Source organism: Scyliorhinus canicula, chromosome 5, assembly GCF_902713615.1.
Source record: "Scyliorhinus canicula chromosome 5, sScyCan1.1, whole genome shotgun sequence".
Classification (NCBI taxonomy): domain Eukaryota; kingdom Metazoa; phylum Chordata; class Chondrichthyes; order Carcharhiniformes; family Scyliorhinidae; genus Scyliorhinus; species Scyliorhinus canicula.
This window is the reverse complement of record NC_052150.1, coordinates 79,367,582-79,389,991: the sequence shown is the minus strand read 5'-3', so window position 1 is coordinate 79,389,991 and position 22,410 is coordinate 79,367,582. Positions and strand designations below refer to the sequence as shown.

Here is a 22,410-nt window from a genome sequence, read left to right as displayed (position 1 = left end):
CGTAATTTGCTTTTCTCTTCATGTTCGATTCTTTTTAATGTTTCAGTCAAAACCTCAATTGGAGGAAATACATATGATAGAATATTCTCTTAAAGGGAAAACGTTGGATTTTTTCCCCCCCAAAAAAACCTTTTGGATGAACCACAGAAGTAAAAAACAAAGGAAGGATATATTGCTTTGATAAACAATCACCAATGTACAGTCAGTAAAACGCAGTCAATCTGATTGCCATCCACCAGCGTACCAGCACGACTAATGTAAACATTTCATACATCTTTATGTTCAAGTTAGTTTCCAGTGGACATTTTTTAAATCATTACTGTGATGATGCTATCATTAAAGGCTTATTGCATAAGAGAGAATTGCATTTACTATGCTCCTTTCATAACCTCCAAACATCCCAAAGTGCTTCACAGCCAATGAAATACTTTTAACATAGACATAGACATTTTGATGCGTAGTCACTGTTGGACATGAAAATGTACAAAATTAACAGGCAGGAAAAGATTAGTTGGTCCACCAAGCTTGCCCCACTAAATACTTTTGTGAACATGCATAACAAGGTCCCGGAATATCAATGAAATAAATGACCAGATCATCTGTTTTAGGTGTTAGTTGAGGGCTTAATGTTGCTCTTCTTTGGAAGGTATTGTGGAATTGTTAATACTTACCTGAGAGGGCAGATAGGGCCTCACCTCGAACATTGTAGTACTTGTCAGTACAGTACAGAAGTGCCCACCTAGATTATGTTCTTGGGTCTCTGATGTGGGGCAGGATTCTCCGCGAACCGGCAGGGTGGGCCACTCCGCCGCCGAGGAATGGCGTGAACCTCCGCACCTTCAGGGACTGGGCTGGTGCCAGTGTTTGGCGCCACGCCAACCGGCGCCAAAGGGCCTTTGCCGGCCAGCACGAGTTGGCGCATGCGCAGGACCGCCAGTGTATGCTGCTGTCATCCCTGCGCATGCACAGGGCAGTTTTTCTCCGCACCGGCCATGGCGGAGGTTGACAGCGGCCGGTGCAGAGGGAAAGAGTGCCCCCACAGTAAAGGCCCGCCCGCGGATCGATGGGCCCGATCACGGGCCAGGCCACCGTGGGGGCACTGATCTCCCCCCCCCCCCCCCAGGACTCTGCAGGCCGCCCGTGGAGCCAGGTCCCGCCGGTAAGGACCTGCTGTGATTTACGCCGGCAGGACCCGCTGAAAACGGGCGGCCACTCGGCCCATCGTGGGCTGGAGAATCGCCGGGGGTGGGGGCGCTGCCAGCAATTCTCCGACCTGGCGGGGGGTTGGAGAATCCCGCCCGTGATACTTGAACTCTCAACTCTCACCTTTCTTGCTCAGAGGTGAGATTGCTACCTCTGAATCAAGGCCAACACCTTAGATTAGGTCTTGAAGAGCACAGAGTATAAAATCATTTGTTCAATTTACAGGGACTGCCCGAGTGTTCTGGCTTCAGTCTGTGCTACAGTTGGAGCAGGACAATTGACCTCCTTACTGACTAGCAAATGAATTCATCTCGGCTTCCAACTTCTCATCACTATCCAGTAACTTTTTTTAAAAAAAATTATTAAGTCATGTATGGTTTTATAGCAATAAAAGACATAGTTCAGTGCTTAACACATCCCTCCATCTCCCACTGTTCCCGCCTAATTGAGAGAAAGAAAAGCCTAACCCCCACCCCCCCAGAATCTGCTGACAGTTTAGTTTTCTCCGAAGAAGTCGATAAATGGCTACCATCTCCAAACGAACCCTAACGTTGATCCTCTCAGTGCGAACTTAATTTTATCAAGTCTGGGAAACCCAGCCATGTCGCTCATCCATACCCCTGATATTGGGGGCTTCAAGTCCCTCCACGCTGGCAATATACGTCTCCGGCTACCAAGGAGGCAAAGGCCAAATTATCAGCCTCTCTCGTCCCCAGGACTCCTGGGTCGATCGACACTACAAACATTGCTGCCTCTGGACTCGGCGCCACCCTTGCTTTTAGTATTGTGAACATGGCATCCGCAAATCCCTGCCAGAATCCCCTAAGCTTCAGGCATGCCCAAAACATGCGGACGTGGTTTGTGGGCCCCCCTGCACCACTCGCACACCTGTCCTTCACCCCAAAGAACCTGCTCATCTCCCCCCCCCCCCCCCCCCCATGATCAGTGATGACTAGCCAACACCAGGTCACCATGATCAATATATGCGAGTCCAGGTCTGGAATTTTCCCTCACACTCGCCTCATAAACTCCGCGTTGTCCCAATTTGGTGCGTTAATATTCACTAATACCACCGGCATCCCCTCCAGCTTCCCAATCACCATGATATACCTACCCCCTGAGTCCGCCACTATATTCCCTACCTCAAATGACACCTGCTTATTGATCGGGATCACAACCCCCCTAGTTTTAGAGTCCAGCCCTGAATGAAATACGTGCCCGACCCACCCCTTCCTCAGCCTCGTCTGATCCACTACCGTCAGGTGTGTCTCTTGTAGCATTGCCACGTCCGCCTTCAACCTCTTCAAATGCGCAAACATATGAGCACTCTTGACCGGCCCATTCAGCCCTCTCACGTTCCATGTGATCAGCCTGGTTGGGGGTACCCTGCCACCCACCCCTGCCGATCAACCATCACCCTTCGTGGCCAGCCTCCAGCTCGCGTCCCGCGCCCCTCCGACCCCCCCCCCCATCCCCCATTAACAAAGCAACAATCCCAACCCCCACCCCATATCAAACTTGTTACTTGCTCAACCCCCACTGCGCTTCCATGAGCTAGCCTGCCCAGCTAGCCTGGTAATCCCCGCCCATGGCGCCAAGGTTCCTACCCCCCATTGATCTCCTCCTCCCCCCCACCGCTCGGACATACATATGCAAAACATAACAATCCCCAACAAACACAAAGAAGAAAATTCCATCCACCCCACAAGAACAAAGTTAACCCGCACACAAAACTGTTTAATGTCCTCCATCACCTGCCAGTCCCCTGTCCTGAACAAAGTTTATCGCCTCATTTGGCAATCGAAATAAAGCTCTTGCCCCTCGTAAGTAATCCACAAACGAGCTGAGTACAAGATGCCGAACTTCACCCCCTTCTTGAAGAGGGCCGTTTTAACTTTGTTGAAGCTTGCCCTTCTTTTGGTCAGTTCTGCATCCAAGTCCTGGTAAATGCGCATCTCATTATTTTCCATTTACAGCTCCTCGTCTGCCTGGCCCACCTCAAGATCTGTCCCTTATCCAGGAACCGGTGCATTTGTACCACCATCGCCCTCGACGGCTCATTCATCAGTGGCTTCCTCGCAAGCGCTCTGTGCGCCCAGTCCACCTCTAAGGGTCGAGCAAACGCACCTTCCCCCAGCAGCTTCTCGAACATATGCGGCACGTATGCCCCTGCGTCCGATCCCTCAATGCCCTCCGGGAGGCCAATGATCCTCAGGGTCTGCCTGCATGACCTGTTCTCCTGCTCCTCCATCTTCTCCTGCAGCCTTTTCTGGTGGTCCCTCATCAGCTCCATCTCCGTCGCCATCGCAGTTAGCTGGTTCCCGTGCTCAGCCACCTTCTCTTCCATCTTCTGGATCGCCTGTCCCTGTCTTTCCAATCTTTTCTGCACCAGGTCAGTCTCCATCTTAATTGGGTCCAGGTACTCTTGTCTTTGCTTGGCGAAGCTCTCCTGAAGGAATTCCACCAGCTGCTCTGTTGACCATAGGGCTGGCAATCCGAGTCCCTGAGCCTCCACCATGTGTCCCTGACTTCACTCCCTAACAATCTCTCTTTGTAGACCACTTCTGGTCCACAACTCCATAAACTGGTTGGAGATTCTTCTCCTCTACCTCACCAGTTTCCAATTTTACCGATCAGATCCCCCATAAGTCGGGGGAAACGGTCCCAAAGGTCCACCACGGGCGGGAGCTACCAAATAAGCGACCTCTCGCTCCATGGAAGCCTCTCTAGTAGCTTCTGATCACAATCCAGTGACTCCTGCTAGAAAGCACACATGTATGAATGTCAGGTGAGAAGGAGATCAGGCTTTACAGACATAGATAGGATTTACAAACCAGCAACTCCTTATCTTGCCCACTACCTGAAGGTATCATTATATTTGAATTGTAGCAAAATTAGTTTAATAATTAAACTGCACTGTATTTTATAGTGATAGGAGAGATTTTTATTTTCCGCCAGAATCGTTTGTCTGCTTTGATTAAATTGAAATCAACAACATCTTGTACTTATAAAGCACCTTTAATATATTAAAATGTACCAAGGTGCTTCACAGGAGCATGATAACGAAAAATTAGACATTGAGCAACATAAGATATTGGGGAAGGTTGATCAAAAGGTTGGTCAAAAGAGGTAGGATTTAAGGAACATCTTAAAGGAAGAAAAAGAAGTGGAGAGGCAGATGGCTTTCCAGAGTATAGGGCTGAGATAGCTGAAAGCATGGCCAGCAATGGTAGTGATTAAATGAAAGAAGGAAAGGTTGTAGGGATCGCCCTACAAATCCTCACATGCGTTGAGGAATATCCACCTAGAATTAGTGATTAGTGTTGTCGCAAATCATTTCTATTTGTATTCATTTTGGGGATAAAGAAGAGTTAAAAATTAAAAATGTTGTCTTGGAATGTACGGGGGAAACATCATCCTATTAAGAAAAGAAAGATTTTTTAATTAAAAAGGAGAGAGTTGACATAGCTTTGTTGCAGGAAACTCATTTAACTGATGAGCACTTAAGGTTGAGATGGAGCTGGGTGAGGCCGTTTTTTTCACCTTGTTCTTGACCAATAATCGGGGAATAGCAAAATTAGTCAACAAAAATGTGCCTTTCAAAATAGGGAACTGGGTGAATGACAAGAGGCGGGGGGGGGGGGGGGGGGGGGGGGGGGGAGAGAGAGGGGGTGACGTAGATACATGATTGTCAAGGGCCTTTTATATAGGGAGTTTGTCTTGCTAATGAATGTGTATGGTCCTCCAAATTATTCCCCTGAATTTGTTACTAAAGTCTTCATGGTCCTTTGCTGATCTGGTATTGGCTAATTCCTTAATAGGTTGGGACTTCAATTGTCACCGTAACTCCTCAATGCTTCAGCTCCAAAAACCACCTCCGATATAACAGGTCAGGGTGCTTGTGTCGGTTTGCGAGGAGGTGGGGTACATAGATATGTGGAGAACACTTCATCCTCGCGATAAGGAAATCACTATTTTTTCTGCATCTCATTAATGTCATATTACAATGAACTATTTCTTCATGTCAGGAGCAATGCTGCATTTGGTGCTTCCTGTTCCATAGGCAATACAGTGAATTCTGATCATGGTCTCATTTTTGTAGTTTTTGCTTGAGGGACCTGGAGATCTGATGCGCCATGCTCAGGGATAATTCATTTACCACATCTTTTAAGATGGAATTTGACTTCTTCTACTCAGTCAATTCCATCTCTGATGTAAGCCCCTCTATCCTGTGGGAAACCTGTAAGGCTTATGCTTGAGGGCTAGTCATTTCATACACGACCGACAAAAGGCATAAAATGCTGGAGTACAGCGCCGGTTGGAAGTAAAATTGGCTGAAGCAGCGAGCGTATCAGGCCTCCTAGCCGCTTATTGTTGCAAGATATTCGTGCAACTTGCGCAGCACTGGATTCCTTGCTGACTCAGCAGGCTGAGAGGAGTTTAAAGTTTGCGAAACAAAAGTTATATGTATTTGGAAAAAAACCAAGCAGATATCTGGCCTTTCTGATGAGAAAGAAGGCTGCCTCCAGGGTTATTCCCGCTGAGCTGAGGATATCAACAACTCATTTAAGGGTTTTTAGACCAATTTATATAAATCAGACTAGTCTGAGGATGCACTGACACTGATGGAGCGTTTTGTCTCTTCTCTTAAGCTCCCAACGATCTCTGAGGACCAAAGGTTTGTCCTGAATGCTCCTGTTTCTAAAGGGGAAGTGACTCTTGCATTGAAGGAGCTTCAATCTGGCAAGGTCCCAGGGCCTGATAGTTTTGGGTTTGAGTATTACAAGGAATTTAAAGACTTGCTATTAGATCCACTGATTAGCATATATAGTTAACTCATTTGAAGCAGGTCTGTTACCACAGACCCTCGGGAGGTGAATATTTATTTAATTCTGAAGGCAGACAAGAATCTTGAAGAGTGCACATCCTATAGGCCTATTTTACTCCTGAATGTAGATATGAAGTTGTCAGTGTGGCACCGGAGAGAATTCTCTCATCCTTTACTCCTGGATAAGCGATAATAATAATAATCGCTTATTGTCACAAGTAGGCTTCAATGAAGCTACTGTGAAAAGCCCCTCGTCGCCACATTCCGGCCCCTGTTCGGGGAGGCTGGAACGGGAATTGAACCCACGCTGTTGGTCTTATTCTGCATTACAAGAAGGATAAGTATCCTTCAATTCAAAATAAGCATAAAATTATCGGGAAATATATCCCTATGGAGTTCCTAACTTGCATACTCCATTCTAAATGAATGAAATGAAATGAAAATTGCTTATTGTCACGAGTAGGCTTCAATGAAGTTACTGTGAAAAGCCCCAGTCGGCACATTCCGGCGCCTGTCTGGGGAGGCTGGTACGGGAATCGAACCGTGCTGCTGGCCTGCTTGGTCTGCTTTAAAAGCCAACGATTTAGCCCAGTGAGCTAAACCAGCCCCTAAATCGGATGTATTCCGAAATGTATGCGATCCCTATCTCAAATTTATAGGTTCTGCTATGTCTGACTTGCTCCTACAAGGTTTCCCATAAGTTATGTAGCACTGTTTTCAATTCGTTGTGCATGAAGGCGTGCATCATATTATCATGTTTACATGGCCTGCCTTATCCTCTTCTCGCCTATTCTTTAACTTATCCGTTTTTTTCCTATTGCATGGTTGGAGGCCATACGTTTAAGAACCTACTGTGTTGACATTCTTCTGCCCTTTTCTGTACTCATGTATGCCGAAAAATGGCAGCACGGCGGCGCAGTGGTCAGCACTGCAGTCTCACGGTGCCGAGGTCCCAGGTTCGATCCCAGCTCTGGGTTACTGTCTGTGTGGAGTTTCCACATTCTCCCCGTGTTTGCATAGATTTTGCCTCCACAACCCAAAGATGTGGAGGTTAGGTGGATTGGCCACATTAAAATTGCCCCTTAATTGGAAAAAATGAATTGGGTACTCTAAATTTATTTTTAAATATATATATAGAAACATTTTAACTGTACTGCATCAGTTTTGAGGGTTTGTTGCATTATTGGTAAAAATAAAAAACTAATAAAAATATATATAAAAATTTCATTTAGACGTTTGGAATTGGTTTTTGCTGTTTCATATGGCCAATAGACACGAGCTTGTGCTTTTTTTTTATCCCTTTCGTTGGAAAGTATCGGTAACACATTTCAGTTGATAAATTGAATGTGCTGCAGTATTAAATCATCTGTTAATCATGGCCCTCACAGGTCTTAAAGGTGAAAGTACTAGCCCAAACTACATCATATGCTTACTTTGTGAAGTGCATATGAACAGACAATTTCCCTAAAATAAGTAATCCTTTATAAGAAGCCTTTTGATAATTCTGCAACTTGAATTACTGCAATGCATCGCGGGTTCTCGTTGTATCAAACTATTAGAATTTTGCCTGTAGAAAATAGTGGCAGACTTTTTTATTTTTGTTGCGTGTAATTTTTAGAAATCCGGGGCGGGATTCTCCGACCCCCACCCCCGGCCGCCGAATTCCCCGGCACCGGAGATTTGGCAGGGGTGGGAATCGTGCCGGTCGGCGGCCGCTTGCAGCGGCCCCTCCGGCGATTCTCCGGCCCGCGATGGGTCGAAGTCCCGCTGGTTCTTTGCCAGTCCCGCCAGCGTAAAGTAGACTAGGTCCCTTACCGGCAGGACCTGGTGGGCTGTGGGGGGGGGGGGGGGGGGGGGGGGGGATCTCGCCCCGGGGTTGCCCCCACGGTGGCCTGGCCCGCGATTGGGGCGCACTGATCCGCGTGCGGGTCTGTGCCGTGGGGGCATTCTTTTCCTACGCGTCGGCCATGTTCGTCTCCGCGATGGCAGATGCGTAGGTGAACACCCCCCTACGCATGTGCGGGTATGACATCAGCAGCCACTGACGCTCCCGCACCAGCCGGCGGAGTCCCTTCGGCCCCGGCTGGCGTGGCGCCAAAGGCCTTCCACGCCGGCCGGCGGGGCGCAAACCACTCCGGCGCCGGCCTAACCCCTGAAGGTGCAGAGGATTCTGCACCTTTGGGGCAGGCCGGTGCCGGAGTGGTTCACGCCACTCCGCCCCGCCGGGACCCCCCGCCCCGCCGGGTACGGGAGAATCCCGCCCCAGATTAATTTTCAGAACTAATTATTTATGGCAATTTACGACCCATAGTTTGTCATAATATTACTTTGTAGATGGTACTGGAAATTATTTTCAAGTCCCTGTATGTAGGGGCACCCAAGTGCTTTATGACCACTAACTACTGGGAGGTGAAGATGGAATGCAGGAAAGTTATATGTTTTTAAATCTCTTGCTATTTTGTTGTTGCTATGCTCGTGTTGATTGGTGCTGCATTGGAAATTATAAGAATTTTATTTTTATTGCCAATCTTAAATTAACCTGAGTCTTCCTCTCGCTACTCCGTGGGTCGAATTTAATCCCGGTAATAAGTTTGAAGGCAAGGGGAGAATTTAATTGAGTGGGAGAGTGTGACGTGGGGTCCGCTGACTTCCCATCTGAATGCTAATTGAGGCTCTCAAGGGTCATATAAGGATCTCATCCCAGTGCTGCTGATATTCAACCTGCATAGTGTTGCCATGCAGGAAGTCCGCAAAACAAGCCCTGTTGGGATTTCTTGTGGGCCCATGTTGGGGAAAGGTGGGATCCTCATTCAAAGGCACTCAGTGCTTGACTGAGAGACCAGGCATTAGGAGCTGATTGAAATGTAATTTACCCAGAGGTTTGTAAATTTTTGGATTTCTCTACTGCAGGGCTTTGGCAGCTCAGTCATTGAGTAAATTTAAAGTAGAGATGGACAGATTTCTAAATACCAATGACATAAAGTGATCTAAGGATAGTGTGAGGACAAGGTCATTGAGGTGGATGGTCAGACATGATCTTACTGAATGGCGGAGCAAGTTTGATAGGCTGAATGGCCTACTACCCCTAAATTCCTATGAACTGCAATTCACAAGACATTGGATTAAATTCATTGTTTTATTCTGTCCTTTTTGTATAGTTAAATTTTATTCCAAATGTTGAATGTACCATTGATTTTCAATGTAAATTGTCTTAATCCCCTCTCCTCTGACTTCTACCAGCCCCCTCACCTCCAATGGTGTGCAAAGAACTCACTACGATTGAGGCCATCTGCCTCTACCAATTCCTTCCCTAATCCATGGGGTGAAACCACCTCAAAGGTCCTGAAGTTGCATCGTTCTTAATTTTCTCCTAAACCCTCTCATTTCGTCTCTCAGCTCAGCATGTACATAAGGTCCACCTCTTGCTCTCTAACTCTATTCCCTCTAAATTGCTGACCACCCAACTTCTCTTCCAGGTTCCCATGCTAGCTGATATTGTTAAATTTTCAGTGGGGATTACAATTAGGATATGCCAAGGAAAACCTCCTTTTGAATTTCACACCTGCTGATGTCATTAATTGCTTCAAAGAAAGCTTGTAACTGGCTGTCCCCATTTGTATTTCTATAAAACTATGTTCCAGGCCATCAGACAGGGCCAAAGTCTATGAAAACAATGTCTATGTTGAGGGTGTTTATATATTCTTCCTAGCTCATTGCAGGGGAGAATGGACAAATTAAGTGACGGCTGGGACATTGACAAAATAATCATCTGTTACCTTCAGTTAGCTCCTCAGTTACCTTCTGTGGAATACTCAGATCATTATGGCTAGAGAGAGAGATCATGTGGCTAAACTCATGATTTTGAAATGTCTTATATTACAATGCCCTGGGTGCTTTTGAAGAAATCTATTGAAGAAATGGCTGAAGGCAGCAACATGTCACATACCTCCCTCTTTCAGACTTTCTTTGAGGAGTATGCACATTCTCCTCGTGTGTGGTTTTGTCTGGATGCTTTGGTTCCTCCCACAGTCCAAAGATGTGCAGATTAGGTTAAGGGGTTATTGGGATAGGGCGCAGGAATGGGCATATATGGTGTGCTCGTTCAGAAGTTCAGTGCACACTTGATGGGCCGAATGGCCTTCTTTTGTACGGTAGAGATTCTATGATGTAAAGAGATTAAAACTGCATACACTATTACAGATGTGGTCTCACCAAGGTCCTGGACAGCTGAAGTAAAATTTCTCTACTTTTATTTTCCATTTCTCTTGCAATAAGCATCATCATTCCATTTGTCTTCCTATCATTTGCTGTACCTGCATACTAACCTTGTGATTCATGTACCAGGACCCCCAGATTCCTCTATCACTGAGTTCTGCAATCTTTCACCATTTTAAATAGTATACTGCTTTTCTAATCTTCCTGCCAAAGTGAACAAGTTCATATTTACCCACATTATACTCCAGCTGCAACGTTTCTGCCCTCTACTTAACCTGTCTACATCCCTTTGCATTCTCTACCTCCTCTTGACAACTTACTCTCTTACATATCTTAGTGTCATTTGCAAATTTAGTTACCATACTTTCAGTCCCTTCATCCAAGTCATTTGTATAAATTGTAAATAGTTGAGGACTCAGCATTGGTCCCTGTGGGCACTCCATTAATTACAGCTGGCTAATCCAAAAAAAAACATTTACCCCTTCTGTCTACATCCTGTTAGCCAACCAATCTTTTAGCCATGCTAATATGTTACCCCTTGCACCATGTGCTCTTATCTTGCGTAGTAACCTTTACTGTGGCACCTTATCATATGCCTTTGGAAATCCAAATTTACCACATCTACCAATTCCCCTTTATCCATCTTGAATGTTAATTTGTTTAAAAAGCTAACATTAGTTAAACTTGCCTTCCGTTCACAAAGCCTTGTTGGCTGTCCCTGATCAAATTGTGATTATCTAAGTACCCTGCTATAACCTCCTTAATAATGGATTCTAGCACTTTCTCTATGGTTTTAGGCTAATTGGCCTGTAGTTTGCTGCTTTCTGCTCCCCTCCTTTTGCCTCCTTGATTGCTGATGAGCAGAAATGTCAATACTGGGAAGACCATAACCATTGGCCTCATTAGCTTCTCTGTTCTGTAGCTGCCTGTTCGTCCCTCTCAACTGTCTAACGCTAACCAGGCTGCGTCCAACCTTGGTATCACATTTGACCCCAGAATGAGTTTCAGTCCACATTTCATTAACATTGCCCGACTCCATCCCTGCTTCAGCTCATCCATACCTTAATTATATCAAGACTTCACTGTTACATTTCACTCCTGGGCTGGACTCCCATCTTCTAGCCCCATAAACTTGAGGTCATTCAAAAGTGTAACTCACACCAAGTCGTATTCACCCATCACTCTGTGCTCAATGACTTGCATTGGCTCCTCTTTGAGAGAAAACTTGATTTTAACATTTTTAACCTTGTTTTCAAATACCTTCCTAATACTTCATGGCAGTGTGAGATATATTTATGCTTTACCAATTCTGGCCTTTTGAACAACATGTTTGGAATCATACCACTATTGATTGGTGTGCCTTAAGCTACTAAGGTCCTAAGCTCTGGAATTCCTCTGTAAATCTCTCTGCCTCTCCAACTCTCTTTCCTCCTTTTACCTCTTTGACCAAGTTTCAGTTGACAATGGTGTTGGGTTTTTTAAGAGCTATATTTTTAAAATATATTTTCAGTAAACTTTTGTCATTTTATACCAAAAAATACAAGAACAAAAAAATCCAAACAGCAACAATTATCTAGTAAACTAACCCACACCCCCATTGCTCCCTATCCCCCCTCGAACATCTAACAGTGACCAATTCTTTGAAATACAATCTAAATCGTTTCCATCTCCAGTAGAACCCTTCAATTGACCCCCCTCACTGTGCATTTGACCTTCCCAAGGTGCAAAAACTCCATTAAATCACCTAGCTACGCAGTGACAGTAGGTGGCATCACCAGCCTCCAACGCACCAGGAGTCACCTCCGAGGAACCAGCGAGGGGCATAGGCCTGGTCATCTGCCCCCATCCCCATCGACAGCTCCGGCAGGACCAATACCCCTTTGCTGTTTGTGGATTAAAGAAATGATCTAGATATGAATGTAAGGAGGGCAGATCAGTAAGTTTGAGGATGATATAGAAATTGGTGGGGTGGTAAATAGTGAGAAGGATGGCATTCTGTTACCGGAGGATATTGACAGGCTGGTCAGATGGGCTGATTAGTGGCAAATGGCATTCACCACGTATATGTGTGCAGTGATGCACTTGGGCAGGAAAATAAAGCAAGGGAATACATGATGAACGGCAGGATGCTGAGGGATCTTAGTGTGCAGGTGGATACAGTGGTTAAGAAGGTATATGGTATACTTGCCCTCGTTACCCGAGGCATAGAGTTTAAGATCAGGGAGGTTTTTCTGGAACTGTATAAAATGTTGGTTAGGCCACAGCTGGAATATTGTGCGCAGTTCTGGAATTCACATTATAGGAGGGATGTGATAGCACTGGAAAGGGTGCAGAGGAGATTTATCAGGATGTTGCCTGGGCTGGAGAGTGTTAGTTATAAAGAGAGATTGGATAAACACATTGTTTTCCTTGGAGCACAGGAGACGGGAGGGCATGATTGAGACGTATAACATTATGAGGGGCATAGATAAGAGTCAACAGGAACAATTCTTTCCCCTTGATGGAGGAGTCAATGACCAGGGGCATATATTTAAGGTTGGGGGGGGGGGGGGGGGGGGGGGCTTAAAGGGGATGTGAGGGAAAACATTTTTACTCAGAGGGTTGTTTGGGAGTTTGGAATTTTCTGCCTGAAAGGGTGGTGGAGACAGAGACCCTCATAACATTTAAGAAGTATTTAGATGTCCACTTGCGATCCCAGGGTATACATGGCTATGAGCCAAGTGCTTGAAAATGGGATTAGAATAGTTAGGTGGTTGTTTTTGACCGGCACAGATAAGATGGGCCAAAGGGCCTTTTCTGTGCTGTATGACTCTATGACCCCAAATATAGCCACTAAAGAGCAGGGCTCCAGCTCAATGTTCAGAATTACTGAAAAAAGAGACTGCATAACACTCACACTTACGACAGAACCAGGGCATGTGCGTGTGATTCGCGGGCCCTCTGAAACAGCGCTCACACTTATCTTCAACCCCTGCAAAAAAACAACTCATTCTGGTTCTAGTGAGGTGCGTCTGACCAGCTTAGTACCTTGAGCTGGATTAGGCTCAGCCTCGCACAGGATGATGTGGCATTCACCCTACGAACGGCCTCACTCCACACCTCTGCCTCCATTATAGGCCACAGCTCCACCCCACGTTTGGTCTTCACCCCTTCCAACAAGACCAGATCCTCTCCCAAAATCCATCCATATATGTCAGACATATTCCCCTCTTCCGACCCTGCACAGGGTAAAATCCTCTCCGTAAGGTTGATGGCGGCGCCACCGGGAATGTCGGGAATATCATACTAAACACAAAATTCCATACCTGAAGGTACCTAATCGCATCCGAGCCTGAGAGCCCGACTTTCTCTTTCAGGCTGGCCAACTGCCCCTTCAGGAATAAATCACTCACTCTCTCTCCAGCCCCTTCCACCCTCCAAATGTGGCATCCAACTTTGCGAGCTCAAACAAGTGGTTCTTACAAATGGAGCCAGCCTTGACACTGACCCCAACTTGAAGTGCTGACGGAGTTGCTCCATATTTTTTAAGTGGAGACAACTACCGGAGCAAATGGCAGAGGCACAGTCACCAGTGCCCCCAAACTCAACCCTCTCCATAACCCAGACTCCATCCACACCCAAGTAGACCCCTGGTCTCCACATCACCCCAACACTCTTCCGCATTGGCGGCCCAGTAATAAAACATCGAATTTGGCAGCGCAAGCCCCCACGACAATCTATCCCTCTGCAGGACCTTCTCCGAATCCTTGGGGAGGGTTTTCCCACCCATTTGAAACCCGATATAAGCCACTAAATCCCGAGAAAATGACTTTGGGGGGGGGGGGGGGGGGGGAATACCGTAAGACACTGAAATAAGAACAAGAATCTTGGTTAAACGTTCATCTTGATGGATTGAACCGGCCCGCCAAGGACAACAGGAGGCTCTCCCACCGTTGCAGGTCAGCCTTGACCCGACTCACTAGGCTGGTATAATTCAATTTACTGAGCCGTGCCCAATCCCGAGCCACCTGTACCTCCAAATACCGAAAGCTAGTCCCGGCGTGACTGCAAGGTAGCCCCACCTCCACTGGACTGACATCCTTCCCCTAATTGTTGACCACAGAATACCTAAGTTTAACTTGTATCCAGAGAAGGAGCTAAAGTTCTTCAATATACTCATTATGCCCCCTGTAACATTCCCGGGTCCCTCACGTATAGCAGGTCACCCGCATACAAGGACGCCCTGTGTTCCACCCCTTTCCCTAACAATCCCTCTCCACTTATTTGAGGCCCTCAGAGCAATAGCCAGTGGCTCAATCACCAACGTGAACAAAAGGGGAGACCTAGGACCCTCCTGCCTCGCCACCCCCCCTTGCAGCCGAAAATACCCCAAACTCATGATGTTGGTACGAATGCTGGCAGAAGGAGCCTTGGACAACAACCACACCCACGATGCAAACCCAGGGCCCAACCCAAACTTCTCCAAAACTGCAAAGAGGTAGCTCCACTCGACCCTAACAAATGCTTTTTCTGCATCCAGCAACACGATTACCTCAGGAGCCCAACCGCTGGCGTGAGAATCACATAAGCAGTTGCCTCACATTGGATGGCCCTTCACAAATCCCATCTGGTCCTCCTCAACTAGAGACTGAGTTCCAACCTCAATGCCAGGATCTTGGCGAAAAGAAGAGCTATATTTTAATGAAACAATACATCACTATTGTCACTATTATATCGTAAAGCTTTTATTATTTATTATTTATTTTAATATCCCGGGCAGTTTGTGTTGGAGTAAAATTACATTATTTAAAAACTGACAATTTTTATCTGATCACACAGTAATTTGTTTTCTTTATACTTGAGAAGTCTATTAGTGAGATAATGTGAACCTGTCTGAAGTCATGGTAATTATTCATAATTCTGTTTTCTTCCCTGCAGACACAGACCCACGGGTGTTAGAGAAACAAGAGCTACAACAGCCAACATATGTAGCTCTAAGTTATGTTAACAGGTAAGAAGACTTTTCATACAAACACCTAAATGAACGCTTTGTTATTTCTTGTGGAGATTTCTTTCAAAAAAGGGAGCAGAACAATGTAAAACCAATTTTTTGGGATGCAGTATATGCAATGTACTTTGTACTTTCAAGATTTTGAAGGTGACTTAATATATTTATCAACTATGTAAGCTAGTGTCACCCCACAAAATAATTTTTTATATTTATAGTTATTAATAATAGCTGTAATACAATTTCACTTTCTTGACTCTTCCCTGTTCTGTCCACGAGTCATTGAGAGTGAAATTAGAGTTGGGTGATGGTGCAAAATGCATAATAGTGAGTCAGCATCCTGTTTTGCATTCTTACCTTTTTTCGCTTTAAATTAAGTCAATGCATTTCAAAAGTAATTTACTGTACTTGAAACATTTTGAAATATATGCGATAAGGTATGATATAAGTTTGTTTTTCTTGATCACCTCCTCAAGTGCTCCTTAAACCGTGGTTTTTGATTAATTTAGCTCCAATAGCTGCAAAAGTCAAGGGCGGGATTCTCCCATCGGGCGGCTAAATGCCGAGGCAGGAGTAAAACGAGAGTGTTTTACTCCGGCGTCAGCGCCCGTTCCGGGACCACATTCTGCGGCCCACAGGGGGCTAGGACAGCGCTGAACCCGGGGTCTGCGCATGTGCAGTTGTGCCGGCGCCAACTAGTGCATGCGCAGTGGCCTTCTTCCCCGCGCCGGCCCCGACGCCAAATGATGCAGGGCTACAGGAGCTGGCGCGGAGGAAAGGAGGCCGGGGGACAGAGAGGCCGGCCCGCCGATCGGTGCCCACCGATCGGCGGGCCAGGCCACTAGGGAGGCGCCCCGCCCAGGGTCGGGCGGAGTTGCGCGATTCACGTGGCACCGCTTCTCCAACCTGGGGGGAGGGGGTCGTCGGAGAATTCCGCCCATATGCACGCTGCAAGATGTCACATTTTGCCTTAAATGTATCCTTATAAGTGCAGATATATATATAATCTTTGTTGCTTTATTCCGATCTGCTCATGGTTAGCCAGCAGCCTTCCAACTGCAATCTTCATCTTGTGGTCAAGCCATCTTAATATAGAACGATGCACCTTCCTAATTTCTGATCGAATCATTAAAATGTTAGATCAGAAAATGTTTAGCTTTTCCGTCAGATGTCTGCACTGTTGAATAGCCTACCAAGTACTGTCAGACTAGGTTCGCATGAGAAGAGCCAGCTGGGTAAGATTATATTTGATTATATTGGTAAACAAAACACATACTTTGACAAAGCTTTGACAAAGAGTCATTGGACTCGAAACGTTAGCTTTTTCTCTCCCTACAGATGCTGCCAGACCTGCTGAGATTTTCCAGCATTTTCTCTTTCACTAGAGTGCTTCACTACCAATTCTGTATTAGTTGAATCCCTGTTGCAATGAAGAAAAATGCAATAGTCAAAGAGCACACAACAGGGCGAACATGCTCAAGTGTCTGGAACCCATAACCTTCTGACTCAGAGATATCACAATTCAAGGCTGACTGATTGGGTTGTGATCATAAGATATGATAGACAAAAGAAGAATTCCCATTGTTTTGCCAATCTTATTCAGAGAGGCCTCATGGATTCATGCTGTGAAAGATAAAAATATGACCACTGCAAGGATGAGGCACTTCAATTAAGTGGAGAGACTGGAAATGAGAGATAAACAATCCTACAACCAACGGATCAGATCGATGTTCTGCCGTCTTACACATACAGTCATGAATGGTGATGTATAATTAGCAGTTAACAAGAAGAGGAGTTTTCATGATCACCCTCATCCTCAATGATATTAGATCCTAGTGCATGAATGCAAAAGTTGAAGTTGAGCTGAAGTGTTTGCGACCATCTTCAGCTAGAAGAACCAAATTGATAGTCCATCTTGGCTTCCACCTGAAGTCCCCATTGCAACAAATGATGGATTTCAGCCAGTTTGATTCACTCCATGTGATATCAATAAATGACTGAGTGCACTGAATAGAGGAAAAGATTAAAGGCTATGTCAGCGTCCCAGCTGCAGTGCTAAGACTTGTGCTCCAGAGCAAGCCACGCTCCTAGCCAAGCTGTTCTAGGACAGCTACAACATTGGCATTTACCTGACAATATGGAAAATTGCCCAGGTATGTCCTGTCCTCAAAAGGCAGGACAAATCCAATCTGGCTAATTACTGCTCAGTCAATCTACTCACAATCATCAGCAAGATGATGGGAGATGGCATTGACGCTGTATTCAAGTGGCACCTGGTTAATGGTGCTCAGTTAGGTTTGGCCTGGGCATTACACCCCAGACCTCATTACAGCTTTTGTCCAAATTAACTGAATTCCAAAGATGAGGTGGGATGGGTGTGAATGCCCTTGCCATCAAGGCAGCATCTGGCTGAGTGAGGCATCAAGGAACCCTCATAAAATTGAATTGATGGGAATCAGAGGAAAATCTTTGTATTGGCTAGATTCATAGCACAATGGAATATTGTTATGGTTGATGGTACTTAATGATCTCAGCCTGAGGAAATTACTGCAGGGGTTCCTCAGGACAGTGCCCTAGGCCTAACCATCTTCAGCTGCTTCAGCAATGGCATTTCCTCCCATCATAAAGTCAGAAGTGGGGTGATCGCTGATGATTCAGTTCCATTGCTAAGATAATGAAGCAGGCCATACCCACACGTAGTATGATTTCGACAACTTTCAGGATTGGGCTATAAGTGGTAAGTAACATTTGCAACACATAAGTGCTGGATAATGACCATAATAATAATCATAATCACTTATTGTCACAAGTAGGCTTCAATAAAGTTCCTGTGAAAAGCCCCTAGTCACCACATTCCGGTGCCTGTTCGGGGAGGGCCGGTATGGTCCCTACTAAGAGCAAGACTAACCAGCTCCTTTGGACATTCAACAGGATTCCACCACTTACTTCCAGACCACCACCGTCTTCCTGAAACTACAGATGAGGAGGAATACCGAGGATAAAGGACATCATCGGTAGATGAACAATGGCTCCAGAAATATTAAAAATATAGTTTCATACCCTTCATCAATTTTCAGCTCTTTTCTAGGTTCTAACCCTGAGATCTTCCAAGTCAATAAACTTTCACAATGAACAACTTTATGAAGCAGTAGATCCAAAATCAGAAGTGTGCAGTCCTTCAAGTTAACTAGCATTTCTAGAGGGATTTATAAAGTAATTTTTATAGTGGCCTTGTTTTGGGGCAGTAATGTGGCATTGAGAGAAAGATTGAATGTAGCATATTGCCAACTTAAAATCATTTACATGGCGCAAGCTTGTGCTGAGCAGGGAACTCTGCTACATTTTCCTCAGCTTTATGCCTAAAAATAAGTGAAAACACAGAAAAATCTAGCCTGTTGTTCTCCTTTTACAAGATTTCAGTATAATAGAAATGAATGATTGAAACGTGATCCTTTAAAATTGGCTGTGGAGATATTTAATTAAGTGTAGAGCGATGTCAAAGTAGGAGGCAATTGGTGAAAGTAATGAGATTTGCAGATGACCAGGTCCTAATGGTTAGCACTGCAGAGGATCTACAGATATTAATGGATATAATCAATGAACTAGTGGAAGCTTATGGAATGAAAATAAATGTAAAAAGATGAAAGTTATTAAGATTGAAATAATGGTGGGAAAGTAGAGGTCAAGGTAAATGGTCGACAGCTGGAACAGTTCTTACTTTTTTACTCTTTTGTGGGATATGGACGTCACATGCAAGGCCAGCATTTGTTGCCCATCCCTAATTGCCCTTGAACTGAGTGGCTTGCAAGACTATTTCAGAGGACAGTTAGAGTCGATCATATTTTTGTGGCTCCAGAGACACATGTCGGCCAGACTGGATAACGGCAGTAGATTTTCTTCCCTTAAGGACATTAGTGAGCTGGATGGGTTTGTACAGCAATCAATGATAGTTTTATAGTCACCATTACTGAGACTGGCTTTCAATTCCAGACTTAATTGGAACCATCCGTCTCCTTCATTTTGAGTATGTGTGAAGCACTGTCAGAAGGTATTATTGTGATTTTAAAAAATTAGAGCTATAATTGCTCTGCCTAAGAATGAGAAAAGAGTATCTTCTACGAGACTGAAGCATGGACCTCGTGCAAAGCAGACATCCAATGATTAGAAAGTTGTGAAATGTGTTTCTGGGTAAGGATGGAGTGGGTCAGTTGGAGAACATTGAGGAAGGTCTCAGACTGGTGAAGAAGAAAACATCATCAGTGATTATCTTCAGGAAAAAGCAACCAAGTTGGATTGGCCATATTCTGTGGAATAAATGCTTGCTGAAGAATGTGATGTAAGGAAGATTAGAGGGATATAGTCACAGAGGGAGAAAGAATGATGATGTTAGACAACTTGAAATTGAAAATGGGGTGCTCCTATGAGCAACTGATCAGGAAAGAGCAAGATGCATGGCATGGAGAAATGAGCAGAGGACATATAATTTTGCAGATCACTACTACTTTAGGCTTTGTCTAGTCCTATTCAATCAAAAGATGACTTCCCAGTGGGGGGAAACCACACCACCTGTTGATCACCTGCCTTTCCCAGTGGGGGGGACCCTTCTTTGCAAAATTGTTCTGGCTCCTTTATTACAGGTGTCATTGACCTAGAATCATCTACAATGCTGTTACAAAAATGTATCTCCTAATCTCTAATTTCCCTTCTAGCTTCCAAATTCTACGATTGTATTCTGTATTTCTATATTCAATATCCATGATAACAAGTTCCTTTAGTTCCACCGTATACCTTTTTTAACTCATTTTTATCATGCCCCCCTTGTATTTTCTGTCATCCTTCATAATTTATTTCTTCAAGTCCAGGAATTATCCTCGCTTCTCTTTTCTGAGTTCTTCCTCAAACATCGATCTGTTTTTTGAGGTAAGGTTATCAAACTGCACACTGTAATTCAGAAATAGCTTCATCTGTACAATGGCAATTCCATTCTCTGGTTTCCAATCCTGTCCCCGATGGATTCAGGTCAGTCAGTACCTGCTTGACTTGAATTATTGTCACAAATTGTATGAAGTATGAACACAAGGTAGTGCAAAACCTAAGAGTTTACATAGAGTATGGTAATTGCAGGCCCAATTCAAATATGAATGAAGGCAGGTCTCATTATATGTACATCAGGAGAAATGTTAGATGCATTTAGGCATAACTAGAGCCTGGCCATTGACTTGTAGCTTGCACAGAGAAATCAAAAAGAAAGCTAGATTCCAGGAATCAAAATATCCCAGAATCGCACACATTTGGAAGCCAGAAACGTACACACAAGCAAAATTTGACATTCTCACCCAAAGTAAATGAGTGGCCCAAGCTATTGGTTATCTTCGCCTTTCACTGAACTCCTTCAATAAGCAGGAGATAACTGCCAGGTAAAAGCCCCTCCAAGAAAAATGAGAGCGGAAGCAATACGTGTTCAAATTTCAAATCTGTGACTTTATAGAATATTTGAATACTTTTGCACCTTCACCAACACATACCGTTAAGATTTTAATTGCTTAATGAGACTGGAAGTGATTTTAGTTTCCATGTATTTATATTAAAAAAAGATCTATTCTGGTTTGCACTGTTTTAAGACATATTAGAATCCCAAGTGCAAATAGCAACACGTAGCATGCCGGCCTATAATTGGATAAAGATCATAACTTCAGCTGCAAATGGCACTGGTTCTCTGTTTATTCTTTATTTTCAGAAGCTTTTATGTCCCCAAATAACTTGATATATTGTCCGTGAGTCCACATTATTAGTTTAAAATGACCCCAAATCCAAATAAAAAAACAAATTATGGCGGATGCTGGAATCTGAAACGAAAGAGAAAATGCTGTAAAATCTCAGCAGGCCTGGCAGCATCTGTAAGGAGAGAAAAGAGCTAACATTTCGAGTCCGATTTCTCTTTGTCAAAGCTTTGACAAAGAGTCATTGGACTCGAAACATGAGCTCTCTTCTCTCCTTACAGATGCTGCCAGACTTGCTGAGATTTTCCAGCATTTTCTCTTTCGCCCCAAATCCAAATAATGCTTTTGGTGGACTTACAGTTTTCTTAAAGACTTCTCTGTTGCGGAGCATTAAGCAGGACCATCTAAACTAATTTTAGTCAGTTTACTTTGCTTTGACCAAGTGAGAAGGAGTGAACTGGCTCCTCTCTATTCAACCTCTTTGGACAGTCACAACAAAGGTTCAAGTTTTGTTTTCACAAGGATATGTCTTTTCTAAATTGGAGCAATATTGAGCCAATCAAAAAAGGTTTAATTGAGTCAAAGAAAGAGCAAATGAATTTGCCTCTAAACCCAACACTCGCGAGTGCGCGCGCGCGCGCACACACACACACACACACACACACGTATCAGAAATAAGGGGAATTAGAGTCCAAATGTATGGTTAGGTGACCTTTGATTGTCCTTAAGATGTAGATTTTAGATGCTGCAGCCAATTTGGGTTAGTTGGTTTCTTGGATGTGGTCTGGCGCAGAGGATGTTACAATTATTATGAGATCTTGGTTTGCTGGTAGGCTACTGGTAGAGTTGTTTCTCGAAGCAGGTGAAACCCTTATTCCTCTGTTTCCTCTGCTGAAGACTTTCTTGATACTGCCTGTCATTTGAAATCCATACCGCCCAACCCGTCCATACAGATTCTGAGATCACTGTCTCCAGTTTCCAGAAAAAGGCCTTCGGGAGAAAGATCAGAAGAGCCTGGAAGACAAACAGGAACCTTGATAGCATATCTGGGGCTGTTTAGCACAGGGCTAAATCGCTGGCTTTGAATGCAGGCCAGCAGCACGGTTCGATTCCCGTAACAGCCTTCCCGAACAGGCGCTGGAATGTGGTGACTAGGGGCTTTTCACAGTAACTTCATTTGAAGCCTACTCGTGACAATAAGCGATTTTCATTTTTCATTTCATATTTATTTTCACGACCTGCACCCTCCCTGCCAGTGTCAGGTGTAGTGTCCCATCTCTTGCAATCCCCCCTAATCAGTTCCACTAATGTTGTCAAATTCCACTTGTGCATCGTAGCCCATTCTCTCATCACCTGGATTTCCAAATACCTGAACCCTTCCCAAGCCACCTTAAATGGCAGTGCCCCCAAGTTGACCCCCAGCTCTGCCGCATTCACCGGAAACACCTCGCTCTTCC

At 44.8% G+C, this 22,410-nt stretch overlaps 1 protein-coding gene across 1 annotated transcript in view; it reads left to right on the top strand.

Moving 5' to 3' along the window:
• Nucleotides 1-22,410, top strand: part of jazf1b (JAZF zinc finger 1b) — a 340,149-nt gene that overhangs the window by 153,383 nt on the left and 164,356 nt on the right. Inside the window, exon 2 of the mRNA XM_038797271.1 lies at nt 15,164-15,236. Coding sequence (XP_038653199.1) covers nt 15,164-15,236 — 73 coding nt within the window. The remainder of the gene's footprint in view (nt 1-15,163; nt 15,237-22,410) is intronic.